General features: G+C 36.3%; 1 protein-coding gene across 3 annotated transcripts in view; it reads right to left on the bottom strand.

Annotated features, from left to right (window-relative positions):
• Nucleotides 1–14,461, bottom strand: part of phactr2 (phosphatase and actin regulator 2) — a 42,006-nt gene extending 27,545 nt beyond the window's left edge. Inside the window, exon 1 of one of the 3 annotated variants that reach the window (XM_065296802.2) lies at nucleotides 14,127–14,461. In XM_065296802.2, coding sequence (XP_065152874.1) covers nucleotides 14,127–14,265 — 139 coding nt within the window. In that variant the 5' untranslated portion in view covers nucleotides 14,266–14,461. Of the gene's footprint in view, nucleotides 1–3,790; nucleotides 3,947–14,126 lie in introns of those variants that run through there. The other 2 variants (XM_065296805.2, XM_065296804.2) reach the window with 2 other exon arrangements.
• Between the last annotated feature and the right edge of the window lie 718 nt (nucleotides 14,462–15,179).

Genomic DNA, 15,179 nt, shown 5'->3' with positions numbered 1-15,179 from the left:
ACTCAGCACAAACAGGACGTCACACAGAAACCAAAGCGAGGCTCTGAATGGCCGGTATGTGGCAAGAGCTGTATAGTATGTCAGTCTGATGTCATGCTTTGTCTGCATCCGTTCACTTCACACTCTGACAGAGCCTGACAGGGAACCATGTGTACCCAGATAAACAACTCCCACACCAAAGTAAACGCAAAGACATGTACACACACAGACTTCAAAGAATCTATCAGAAGCAAATAACAGCAAACACTATAGAAGAGAATTCAGCAGAAACATACATTATTTTCAAATCATTTTTAATGATGAGATAAAGTATTAAACAATATTGATACAAATTACATGGGCAGGTCAAAATGACTGTAAAGAGCAACTGATTGTTAGACAAAGCGTTGTGTGGATTATAAAATAGATGTAGATTATAAGAATTGTGTGGATTATAAAGTAGCTCTGAAATATTACACTACGATATCTTTTATCTTGTCATAGCATAATAAGTTCCTGACCATGCATTGATTATGGCTCGGTCCTAGGGTTAAAAACAGAGGGGGTGTATGTATGGTGAGTCACCAAAGCACGATACACCTCCATAGCCTGACAGCTAGATGCTGCCATCTATTGACCAAATGCATCCACTCTAAAAGTAAATATCGAATTTGGTCAACTCCATTTACGGTTCATGTTAGATATGTGAATGTTTCTTCACCCTTTGCTTTAGCTCACAAAATTAGATCGATCCGTGGATTAAGGGCATGAAAACCAGAATGTCAGGAACTTTCATCACACCCCTGAATGAGTAAATCTGCCGATTACAAAGTAAATTCATTGGCATTTGTTGCTCCACATTCCATGCAGTTTCTCCCTATAGACTCAATTGGGAACCTTAATCTGAATTCCAATGTAGTCAGATTTCCCAAGAGATGGACGCCTGGACCTACCGTAGAGAGAAAAATCTATCCATTTGCATTAGAGTGCAGTCTAAGTGCATATGGGAAGACGTTAATGGCAGACAGCGAAGCGTAAAACGGATCTATTTGCAACCAATCAAAACAAACACAACCCTCAAATGCTTATACAATGCCTATGTATTAGTCTTTAATATGCTGTTCATCAGAGGATAAGCTACCGCCAAATCCCTCAACCCTTCATACTGGACACTGAGGGATATATTCAGTCTGTATTACACTAGCATCCCAACTTAGTAGCAAGTCCAAGTGACCACTAGAAATAAAAGTGCACAAACTACTAAATAGGTGATCAATTTAGTTGAATGTAAATGCAGCATCACTGGAAAACGCACAAGAAAAACTCATCAATTATTAACTGCAATCTCAGCACAAAACAGCAGCTAATTATTGTTTAAGCGATGCAATTTAGTTCTTTCCTTTGCGCAAATGATTTATTTATTAACTGTAAACCTTGACAAAATGTTCGAAAACAGGATTTCAAAGATCTAGCATATCTACACCACAGAAATCTTGCAGATGATAAATTTGAGATTTTGAGATAACACGTGTTTATTTGAATATGAGGCATCAGCAGTTTGGAGATAGACACAATGATACCTCCGATATGACATGCAAAGACTAACATGTCCAACAATAAGAGCATGATGTATAGCTGGACATGTTATTTGTTTTGACAGGTCATCTGGCTCCATTTTAGGCCTTTTACCTAATGATGAAGCACAAGAAGGTACGGCAAACCATGTCGATCAATACTTGACATCCTGCCTGTAAGTGTTTTTCCCCAGCAAGGATGATTCTTATTTGAAAATCTGGGACATTTAATAATAGTACATTGCAGGGGGAGTTGAGAGCCTTAAATTTCACAAAGCATAAAATAATGCTGGCACTAAAGATGCTGTTGGTCATACTGTACACAGACTTAATTCAACGTAGCCTAAGGAGAACCAATCATGTTCTCTGGATAAGGGGAGATAGCAGCACATTCATAAGAGACACCCACCTTTTGTTTGGTTTTATTTATATTTGTCCTCACCATGGGTTAAAACAACCCTAAAATATATATATGTGACAGAATTGAAAACATACATTTTTATAATTTTACCTGATAGTCCACTTTGCACAAACAATGCAACTTATGTATACATATACGTATACATGATCTCCAGGTCTGGCGCTAGCACTTTTAGCATAGCTTAGCACAATCCATTGAATCGGATTAGACCATAGCACCGCACTAAAAATAACCAAAGAGTTTCAATATTTTTTCTATTTAAAACTTGACTCTTCTGTAGTTACATCGTGTACTAAGACCGACAGAAAACTGCCCAAAAATAATCCCCTGCCATTGAAAGTAACCAAGGGGACTATTTTCAGGCAGTGCGTAATATCACTACGCCTGCTGCAGCCATGTTACATCAGCAAAGTCCTTGATTATGCCAGAATTAGAGTATAGTTCCTAACCATATCTGCCTAGAAAATAGCAACTTAAAATTTTCTGTCGGTCTTAGTACATGATGTAACTACAGAAGAGTCAAGTTTTAAATAGGAAAAATATTGAAACCCTTTGGTTATTTTTTAGTGCGATGCTAATGGTCTAATCAGATTCAATAGATTATGCTAAGCTATGCTAAAAGTGCTAGTGCCAGACCCGGAGATCAGCTGAATAGATTTCAAAACAGTAAGAATCAAATGTTTAAAATGTTTTAGGGGAGCTGGAAAATGAGCATATTTAAAAAAAAAAAGTGGAATGTCCCTTTAAGGTATAAGAATCGCCCCTGTACATTTGTAACATGGATTTTAATTTTAACATAAAGCAAATCTATCTTCAAAGCAACTACCTGCACGTGTAGGTAGACAAGGGAGGCTTAACCACCTTCTGAATTATTTTAAAATGTATTTTAGCATTGCTGGCTTAGTACAGGTAGAGTCCAAGTCAGAGGACGCAATTCACATTAACATCCATTTAAACAGATCTCTTCAGCAACAGGTTAAACACATTTGCGGTACATTTCTACTGACAAAGCAGTTTAAGTACCCTATTACCAACTCTGGAATAAAAGAATAATCAAGCCTGTGGCTTATGTTTTTAGATATGTAAAAACTTCAAACCTAAGAGAGTTTGCAAACCACTCCCAAACAAATATGGATTTGCATTGCAAAATATACAAAGGGTGGTTCCCAAGTGTGTTTTGTGTAAAAAGCATTATCACAACATTAAAGACACACACAACTATATGATGGTATACTGTACACGATCCATGGGATGTTACAACCGATATAAAAGCAATAATTTAGTTCTAGACAGATTTCCACTTAACAAGCAAAGTCACTGACCGGCAAGGATTTAATTCTCTATTTGAATTCAATCATTTTCTGTCAAAAATATAAAGCTAAATGCCTAGCATCCATTCTGTCATGTTATGACACAAAAAGCAAATCCAATTGAACACACATAATATGACATGATCTAAATATAGCATGACTGTAATGCACAACCAATTCTAAGCCTGTGTCTGTTTATCCTATGATTAGACAGCAGAGTCACCGGATTCCCAGTACGTGAGCCGATAATGAAAACATCAATAGTATCCGAGACACTTTAAAGACCGTACAAGTCACGCGAGTACATGTCAACAGATCATCATCCTCACGCAAGACTTCACAATGCATGAGAATGAACTAATACTCCTCCAAAGACTAAATGAAAACATCATATTCGACAAAAACATTAGAAACTTTCATAACACCCATAAGCAGGCTAAACACACACACATGCAGAAGCAGCCGCACAGATGCATGCACACTATCAAAGTTATATGAGGACTTACAGGGATGCTCCATGACTGGAAGAGTAAAAAAAGATTGCTCCAGTGAGACGACTCTCAATTTCCTCTCTCTCTCTCTCTCTCTCTCTCTCTCTCTCTGACACACTCACTCTCTCTCTCCCTCTCCCGTCAGCCCTTCCCGTGGTGCTCTTGTAGTCGTCTCCTCCGCAGTAGTGCACAGTAGGAAGAGCAGCAAAGGCTGCTGGATGACAAACAGCCATTAACTCCATTAAAGTGAGCTGACGGAGCCAGTCTGAGTCCATCAAGTGGAACCACCCAGTCCACTGGGGCTTTCAGCTATCGCCTTTGGCTACGGGGGTTGGGGAGGGGTTAGCTGCTTTGGCCTGAGACAGATCTGTATGCTTTATTAAATGATTAAATTATTCTTGTCCAGCTGAAACACACGATTGTACTTTTATCACCAACTTTAAGATGTTTAACACACTCAAGGCTGAGAGCCGCCACGTTACCCAATCATATCCCACGCACAGGGTCAAAGTGGACTAATGGAAAGTGTTGTCTCATACTGTATGGCATTTGATGCATAGGCAGGTTTGATGAAGTCAGTCTCGTGGGTGAAATCTTTAACAATTTCTTCCGAATCTATTTCGGTGTTGCATTTTGACGTCAAAAACTGGCCCCTGTTCAGAAAGGATGAATCACTGCTTGAGATGTTTCTTTTTGACTGCATTGGAAGATTGTTGCAAAGCTCACTCGTGTGCTGTGCGATCATATCAACCTAAAACATCTTCAGAACGATTGCAGACAAACTATTCACAAAAAAAGGAATATGGGTGCAAAGCATGTTGTATATGATGTTTTTAGATTCTAATTCACTTTTTCAACTTTTAGCATTAAGGAAAAATGTAACAATTGATAAATCAAAAATATTAGATAGATCAATTGTTGCGATTCTTGTAGCTCAGTTGGTAAAGGGTTGGCAGCGCAAAAGGATGTAGGTTCGATTACAGGAAACACACAAACTGATAAAATGTATGCTTTTGAATGCAAGCATCTATTTAATGCATAAATGTAAATGCAACTGTTTAAAGTGTAATTACGTGCAGTTTTGTGTGATTTAATGTGCATAGCCAACTTAAAATCTATTATTTGTTAGCTGCGTAGTTGTAAGCACAATGATACTTTAAAAATTTGTTTGAGCATCCCATCCTAAAATGTGAAAATTATAGGGCTTATCAGCTTTATACGATCATGAGTCATGACACACTGCATATCTTATCCAAGATTAGTAAGCAACTTTATTTTAAAGGTCACGTTCTTTCTGATCCCATTTTGTAAACCCTAGTTAGTGTGTAATGTTGCTATAATAGCATAAATAATACCTGTAAAATGATAAAGCTCAACAGGGCTCCAGACTAACTTTTTTCACTAGGAGCACAGTGGCCCCCAACTGAAAATTTTAGGGGCGCAACCAGAAAATTTAGGGGCACACACCGTAAATCAACATGCTAACCAAATATTCACATTTCTACTAATTTCCACTGTATTACTAATAAATACTTTAATGACAGATGCAGAAATTACAATGTGCTGTTTCAAATTTAGTGTCACATTTTATTGTGCACTTTTGGAAAAAATTGTCAAATTTACTGGTTGTACATGTGCGACTGGATGTAAAATTCAGTGGCACACTCTCAAATTTTAGGGGCAAAATGCCACCATTTGGGGGCAGTCTGGAGCCCTGCTCAAAGTTCACTGCCAGGTGATTTATTTTCTTTAACAGAATTCGTCTTTCAAAGCCTACAGCGAATGGCAGGTTTGGACTACAGCCCTTTACTTCCTGCATTAATGACGTCAGTAAAACAGTTTTTTAACTAAACTTCGCCCACAGGAATATGTCAGTCGCCAGCTAAGCTAACGGCAAGCTAAGCTGCTGTCGAATCACAACACACTAAACAAACTACACAATCAGAACTCGATACGGATTTCTGAAATAGGGACTTCATAGAAAAAGGAAGACTTCAGCCCGTTTTGAGGACAGTAAAACAGCGCTATACAGATAAGTAAATTATGTGAAAAATACCAAGTTTTTTACACGTGAAATATGAACACGTGTTATATTGCGCACTATAGGATCGTACCGTTTACATCGCGCGATACTGCAACATCCAATAGGAAAATTCAACTGCAGTAGCCACTCAGACGTTTTTACACCATATATTGTAGCATTGAAACAGTTTATACCCAAATGTCAAAAAAGTTACTCAAATCAATGAACAGCACTAATAAAGCCCCATTCTTACAGATCATCAACTAAAAAAAGTTTGTTTAGGGTTTAGTTACTCTTTAAGTTTATTGTTGAAAAACTAAAAGTGAAAATGCACCGCACTTTGTAACATCTTTCCAATAGAGAAAAGCAACAATGATTGCCTTGCAATGACAGTGTTCATAAACTACTTTCAACCAACAACATAATTACACTGTTGCTATGGTTAAACATTTAGCGGTCAACTGAATTAAAGAGCAGCTGAGCACTTGACAACCTACATAAAACAATATGCATATGTGAATCAAACCACATAAATTGTGGTTTTTAAAGAGTTATGCAAAATGCAAACGTTCTTGTTATGAACCTGTCACCGCCTAAATGAATAGCTTGGTGGTCTAAGTTGCAGTTAATATTGGTAATGTCTACAAGGAATCAATGCCAATATGTATTTAAAAAAAGGTGCCAAAGTCCGCCGAGCACTTCCGAGAGCGATTTATTAAAGCTGTGTGTTGTTAAAACAGCACTGTTAGAAGCAACATCCTGATATAGTCCTGTGTCTTGTGGAATATTGTGACTTTAGACTGTGACATTTTAACTAAGGCACGTTACGTTTTGGTATTAACCAATGCTGGGATAAAAACAAACTGTGTGATGTAACCCAGCCTATAAAAAAGCATTATGAGTGATTTGTACTCTACAAAAGCAGCAAATATTATAAACCTTCAGGTTACATTACCACACAAGCCAGCTCAAGCTAAATTTCCTTTTAACCACAGAATATACACACACTGGATATATTACAATCTCAGAACAAATGTGTAAAATGTTTAGTTTGTCACTATAGGGTGGTAGAGTTAACATTATAATTACACAGACCTTTATCCCTCAAGGGTACATCTTAAGGTGTTCAAGTTTACAGCAGGATTTCCTTTTTGTGGGTACTGTCCCAGTAACAAGCCAAAAATACAAGTAACCGCCATGCTGGTGCTTTGAGTCTTTGGTAGGTTGCGTGTAGTTACTACAAATGCTCAAAAGCCTTTTTTTTTAAAAAGTTGAATGAATGCAAATGCCATTCTCTCCGCTCTAAAAATACAACAGAGCATAGCAATTACAGATGAAAAGCATGATGGCCAATCTCTTAGTGTGTGCTCTTTGTGTGTCTGCTGAGAACGCCTACACTGTCTGACACATACAGCCGCTCAAGGAAGACTCCTACTTAAGATGAAGCTGCACACTAGAGAACGAGAATTTGAAAGCGACATATACAGCAGAGCGATAAACAAACAATCAGGAACAACAGATGTACTATAAATTTGCACAAGTACCTAGCAGGTGCACATGGATTCAGGTTCTCTTATATTAGATACAAGTTATAAAAGATCTTTTCTGTGCTATCAATATCTATGATTACATCATGCATACCATATTAAAATTAAGATTTCATTCTGCAAAATAAAAAAAATAAAAAACTGTTCTTTTCATTAACAGTTCTTACTAAAACATACATTTTATATCATTAATACTTATAGTACACATTTAGCATACATCTTTAGAGGTAACTTAGAGGTACATATTGGTACCAAATGTACGCATATATCTAGACCTACTGTAACCATTCATTTCTTACCTCTCTAAAGGAAAACACCACTGTTTTTCAATATTTTACTATGTTCTTACCTCAACTAAGACGAATTAATACATACCTATCTTTCTTCAATGTGTGCACCTAATCTTTGTACAGCGCATCGTGAATGTGTTAGCATTTAGCCTAGCCCCATTCATTCCTTAGGATCCAAACAGGGATGAATTTAGAAGCCACCAAACCCTCATACATTTCATTGTTCTGATGAACACAAAGGAAGATATTTTGAGAAATGTTTTAACCAAACCGTTTGTGGACCTTTTTCCTACTATGGAAGTGAATGGGGTCCACAAACAGTTTGGTTACAAACAATTCTTAAAATATCATTCTTTGTGTTCCTCACAACAATTTAATTTTTACAGGTTTGTAACAACATGAGGGTGAGTAAATGATGACAGAATTTTCATTTTTGGGTGAACTATCACTGTAATGCTTTGCTAAAACTGCATTGGACTCAGAGATGTATAGTAACGAAGTTGAACTACTTCACTACTGTACTTAAGTACTAAAAGGCAGTATCTGTACTCTACTGAAGTACTTCCACTTTTAGTTCAGTACATATTTTCGATGAGTTTGATACTTTTACTCAGATACATTTTTTATGTGCTGCATCATTACTCGTTACACTCAAATGTTTCGAATCATTCCAAACCCACATTATCACTGCCGGAGCGGTGATACACGTTTGAAACACACACATCGTGGTCTAAACCAATCGGAGATAGGACCCCTCCCTCCCTCTCACTTATAAATATGAGCCGCGGTTGTGGACAAATGTGAAGCGAAGAGAGATCCAAAGTGCGCGAGAGAGAGAAAGAATGCGCGAGAAAGGGTGAGTGTGCGCGAAAGAAGGAAACCTAAATACATTGAAACACCTTGTAGCTTTACCATTATATCGACTAATATTTCATTAGTTCTGAATTCTCTATCGCCATATCAGAATTAATCTGAACATTCCTGTCCTTTTACTCCTGCTACAGCCAAAGGAATTGTGAGTGTCCTTTAGCTTAAACATTTGAAATAATATAAACAATATTATATTCAAACTTTTGATTGTTTTCTTTAATAACTACATTACACAATACTTGTACTTTTACTTTCAGTACTTGAGTAGTATATTTTAAAATAAACTACTTGCAATACTTAAGTACAAAACATGTTTAATACTTTAGTACTTCCACTTAAGTGCTGTGCTTAAAGAATACTTTAACTTCTACTCAAGTCACTTTTTTGATAGAGCACTTGTACTTTTACTCAAGTCTGGGTCCCTAGTACTTTATACATCTCTGATTGGACTACATTACACCACCGTTCCTAGATCTTAAACAGCATATTATATGCCGTGATAAAGGAGCGTGCATGCGTGCTGCGAGTGACAAGCAAACAGCCAATTACAAGTGTTGCTGTGGGGTTCGGTTGCATCATCACCATGTAACAGGAAAAGCACGAAAATGTGTAAAAATAAGTGCTGTGGCTGAGGAGATTGTCAATAATAAAAGGAAATGTTAGTTCGTCAGTGTGGCAGTTCTTTGTTTTTTTGCGTCTGACCAGCATCGAAACAATGTTGTGTGTAAACTGTGCATACTGTGCATCTGGCTCGCTCTTTATGTAAGATATACACATATACAGTGCTTAAATTAAAACTTTTTTCTACTTGTCATTTAAAAAAAGCTTAATAAAATGTATCAATAATTATCGCTATTGAATAATATAACTTGTTAAATGGTTGATAAACATTTTAGCTTTATCGCCCAGCCCTAGTCAGGAGTGATGATGTTACTGCGCGCCGAGGTCGAAGTGCTGCAAACTAAGTGCTCTACTGCCATACAATATAGTTCTCATTTTTCATCTGCTTAAAAATTCACGTTTTATTTTGTGCCACCATACTTACTCGTGTATCTACTCATGTAAAATAGGGAAAACATGGAAGTGTTTGGTGGCTTCTAAATTCATTCCTGTTTGGATCCTAAGGAATGAATGGGGCTAGGCTAAATGCTAACACATTCACGACGCGCTGTACAAAGATTAAGTGAATGCATTGAAAAAAGTTAGGTATGTATTAATTTGTCTAAGTTGATGTAAGACCATAGTAAAATATTGGAAAACTGTGGTGTTTTCCTTTAAAGTCTAAACACCACAGGGAACGGACTTGGTGTTGCAAGCATTACACTTTGCAAGTGTGCTACTAGCACATAATAAATATACACTGTAATAAGAGACATACAAATATGGTTTGCATGACAACATTTTCTAACAAATAGGACACATGTACTAAGACATAACTTTTAACAAGTGAACTTGGTATTTGAAAACCAACAGATAAAGCTTATCTCTATTATCCTATCTTAATATAAAACTGTACTCTGTACTGTATAAAATACAAAGTCACCAATATTGACACTCTATCTTTAATGTGCCATAATAATCTATTCATTCAGGTGAAAGAAGCAAGCTATAAAAGGTTGCTTAATGAGTTCTGTCTTCAGTGTATTGTTAGAAAAGGGCAACCACTCTCAGCAGCCCTATTCTGCCATCTTTAGCTCTGTGTCATTACATGACTAATTGTGTACAGAGAGGGACAACACGCATCCTTACACCAGCATCAAAGGACGTGAAACCTACAAATTAATACAAACAAACAAAGAAAGCGCTTTTACCCGATGCCTCTTCACCATGCATTACGAAATCACACAGTGTGAAAGATAAAGTAGAGGTTGTGTTGATGCAAACAACACTTGGATGTATATTTAAATGCGTCACTTTCTTCGCATGCTTCTCAGAACACACTGACTGCTTTGTAAGAACTACATAGATCCTGTTGTGATGGCTGAAAGAGAAAGGATGCCGTGTACACTTCTAAGTAGCATTAAGTGGCTGCAGGAACAAAATCTGTCCAGCGCTATGACGAACGATGTGAATTATTGATGTGAGGATTTGAAAAACAATCAGGTGGTTTCAAAGCTTGCCTTAAACCATTTCACCACAGAACAATTCTTAAAGCAGGATTGACAGTCCAATACCACGCACTGCATTTGAAAATCTGAATGCAGACATCCCTCTTGTGGACATGCTTAAAAATTGCAGGGCAAAAAATTACGAAAAAACTAGAAGAGACACAGCAAAACAGACAAATAATTATATCTAACTTTGACATATTTAAAACATCTGAGCTGCTGTGATCATTTGAATCATTTTCTGCAACCTAATGTACATCATAATGTACATTTCAGCCGAAGACTTGACAACCAGCACAGATGTGATTTGAACATGGCTATTTAAAATGCTATCACTGTCATCACATCTCTCTCACACACCCAGACGCCCAGTCACAAACAGCAAATTATGACCCTTGAGATTTGCCATGTTTGGTTCAGTAACTGCTATGTGTGATATTCAGTGGTAACAGCAGTGATTACAATAAAATCATGAAATCTTTAACTTTTTACAAACAGATGATGTACTTTAACTGTAATCTTAAAGCCTGTGAGATGTTATTTAATTTTTAACAGTATTTCTTTGAATAGATGGAGCTATACTGTGCTTATTGTTGGCTTTTAAAAAAATGTTAAATTGTCCTTTATTAGTAAATTGCAAATTGATTTGGATAAACCATTTGCTAAATGAATAAGTGTGCATGTACATTAAACAAAATTTCTAAATGACTAATAAAAAAAGCTTTGATAGAGCAAACTGTGTAGTTGATTTGACTGAAAGGTCAGGAAGTGGTTTAAACTGCCATTTCTATAGATATCTTACTCGGTACAACATCATAAATATGAACCTTATGTAATATAAAAACATTCTTATCATCAATACCAATAAAAGGGTTCAATTGTCAGTAGGCCTAGTATTGTGCTTATGGACATGAAAGTTTGTTGTCATTGTCACAGTTTATACCACAGGTCGGTTGATGTTATTCTTCTGGTTAAGAAATGTTACACGGGTGTTGATTATTTTTCTGTAAAAGGCACACCTAACCTGTCATATGTCTTAAAATAACCACCAGAGCAATGTTTTGCGGTAACTGTGGTATAAGTGAAATAACTGACTCTGGTCCTTTGAATTTTTTTGAAAATAATGCACACCCGAGATGTAACTTCGCTTCGCATCTTGCAGCATTACCACCTTGGGTGTGCATAATTTTCAAATAATTCAATAAGTCAATTATTCCTTACGCATGTAATTTCTCTACTAAAATAAAATCATTTCCATAATGCTCACATGTGTAGGGGTGAGCGGGGCACAAACTAACGTGGGTTAATTGTAACGCAACTACTTAACATATTCATACAGGGCCGAGCAATCTGTGCTTTTGGTCATTTTCTCTTACTGTCAGAAGATGATCTCCTATGAATTTGAGAAAGGTTTTAATGTGTTTTGGTTAAGACATTGAACAAAGAGTGTTTTGGAGCCATGATAGTACATTTCTTCATCTTATCTTTTTATTTCTGGGTTGGGTGTGTAAGTCACAGACTCCAACCTTATATTATTTTAATCACTCTCTTTTCACTTTAAAAATAACACCATTTTGAAACATGTCAGTAACTCCTAGTAACTGATAGCTGGGATTAAAACATTTTTACACAGCAGGGTTAGTTGTAACAGTGTTCCAACTAAGCCTCCAGTATACAATGATAATGAAATGAAATTTTTTTAAATACTATTAATTAAACTGATAACTGTTAATACAATATCAGGGGAAATAACTGACCATTATGATTTTTTTTTATCTTAATTGTGCAGCCCTTTAAAAACAATCTACTTATATGCATTGGTGCATAATACAAAAATGATTTGATGAAGGATCATGGATGGATGAATTTGTGAATATTTATCTATTTTAGGCAGATATATAAACAATATCCACCTTTAGTATATAGACAGAATTGTATTGAATTATTTGTGATTAAACTACATTTTCTAGCAGGTGTAACAACAAAACCCTCTGTTTGTTACAATTAACTAAATCTATGGGGTAAGTTGTAACGTTTGCACTCTCTGTGTAACACTTTCTGTGTAACTGTACGATAACGGTAGGTCCCACAAACAAACTTTAAGTGTTTATTTGCAGCAGAGATCTGTGTGTTGTTTGTGTAAAAACATTATTAATGTAACTTAAATATTTTTTTAATGATGAGTCAAAGCCAAAAAGCATTAGGTTGTGCCCCTCTCTCCCCAACTAGAACCCCCAGAATTTAACAACAGTTTTAGTAAACCATGAACAACATTTTAAGCCTTTGAAGTGTTATTTCCGATTACGTTCTCAGTGAGATCATCCGTCATCTTGTTATATATACACACGGGTGTTAAAGGTTACAATGTGGGCGATAACTGTGATTACTAATTACAGACGGTTTAGAAATTGTAATTTCTCCTCTGCGTGGCAGGACAAGAAATCAAATGCTTCGTCACCCCAGAACAAAACATTTACCACGGGCCTGCACAACAATACATTACAGATATAGATGTTAGTAAAGCTTAAATGTGCACTCCAACCCTGCTCCTGCAGAGATAGCGTCCTGCAGACTTCAGTTCAACACACCTGTCAGGTATGTTTAATTGGGGTTGGAGCTAAAATCTGCATGACAGTAGCTCACCAGGAGCAGGGTTGGAGACCCCCGGTGTAAACTGATAATCAGACATTCTCAGAAAAAGGTATGGAAGCTTTCACTGGGGCAGTACCTTGTAAAAAAGTCATAATATGTATGCTTTAGTTACAGCCATTTGATACCAGTATGGTCATCAAATGCACTGTTTAGGTACAAAAGTGTATAAAAAATGATGATATAAAAACAACCATTATTTTTGATCAAGCGAGAAATTAAGTTTGTAAATCATATTGGGTATTTTATACAATATTCTAGAATTAAGTCAAATTTTTTATCAAAGTAGTGAAGCATCTTCTAGCAGTTACACTGCAGTATTTTAGTTTTGAATAAAATTTGAGCCTTTTTTAAATATACAGACAAAATGCCTACAAACACAAAACATTAAGAATGACTGCTAACAAGTCAGAAGTACATTTTTGTTTTTGAAAGAGGAAAACCAGTAGCCTGCAAGAATATACTGTGTGGTTCAGGTGCATGGTCTTATGCTTGGACATTATTGCATTGGGGCTAACCTTTGAATTCTGTCTCAGTTTTAAACATGTTTTTTTATCTACTGTCAAATGCTTTAGTAAATAAAAGATCACAACTAGTTATCCCGTAGACCACACATGCTTGAACTTTTAAAAGAATAAATAAACAATACATATTAATAGGCCAATATTATTTTCCTGACAACCGATAACTGTAAGGACAAATAATCATCCTCTATATCATTTCAACAAACCGTTGAATCATTGAGGATAGTGGATCATTCAGAAGGACAATACTTCACAAGCCTGCATCAATTGCTTTAATGCCGAATAAAGCTGAATAAAACAGATATCAATATTTAAAACAAACAAACAAACAGCAGCCTACCTGAGCAAGCCTGACGCAGTCTCGTCAGTATTCTTGATTTAAAAGCAGATGTGTCGCTTTGAGAACGAAATCTAAATACAGGAAATACTTGAGGAAAAGTCTTTATATATGAAAAACTTCCTTCGTCTTCCTCTGTCATCTTGCTGCTTTGTTTGTCTTTACTTCTTAAGATAAAAGTAAACTAGTTCCAGTTACTTTCAAAGCAAGTGTCATAAAATAACATTACCGGTTTAAAATGAAGAACTCCGGATTGTCTATTCAAGAAAAAAAAACACTTTAAAACGAAGTTGCCTAGGCTACTTCCAACTGAACATCTCGATAAGTTGTGTGTGTGTCTGATCTCGTTAAATGAACACTTTGCATTGCATCACAAAATGCACCAGAAACGGAAACACCTTCATCAAAATGATAATGATCTTGAAAGAGTTCAATCCGGATGAAGACTGAGGTCACACGGGTCTGGTTCACAGCTGCCCACGGCACTTTTAAAACAACCCTGTGGGTGGCGTTACGAGACAGAATAACGTCATGCACGTCGCGACTGTCAGCAACATTCAAATAGGCTTCATGCTGGCATTTTGAAAAAAAACGTGGCATTTCGACATCTGAAGTGCGACTGACACAAGAAATGTTTTGGTGAATCCCCACATTGCGAGGGTGTACGTGATTTCCTGTCCTCTGTTATATGTGTAGAGTTTTCATGTTGTAATATGTTTATTTGATTGCAGGACATATATTTATCTAGTTCTTTAAAATGCCTGCCTTGGTAAATATACAGATATAAGTTAACTTTATGAAGTATTATTCAGCATGCTTTTAATCCCCCTTTAAACTCTGTTCTGTTGCCTCTTCTCATATAATCAAGATGTTTACTTTTTTCTGTTTGCAATAAGTCTTACATTTAGGTAGTTAGCAGATAATTAATCCAAAATAAATCCACAATGAAGCGAATGATCTGAAGGATGCAATAGGCTAATATGAAAAAAGTTAAAAAAAGTTTAAACAATTGGTAGAGTTCATACCTGTTGGAAAAAAGACAGAGAATAGAATAGA

This window comes from Paramisgurnus dabryanus, chromosome 20, assembly GCF_030506205.2.
Source record: "Paramisgurnus dabryanus chromosome 20, PD_genome_1.1, whole genome shotgun sequence".
Lineage (NCBI taxonomy): Eukaryota > Metazoa > Chordata > Actinopteri > Cypriniformes > Cobitidae > Paramisgurnus > Paramisgurnus dabryanus.
The sequence above is the reverse complement of the archived record's forward strand: the minus strand, read 5'-3'. Positions and strand labels throughout refer to the sequence as shown.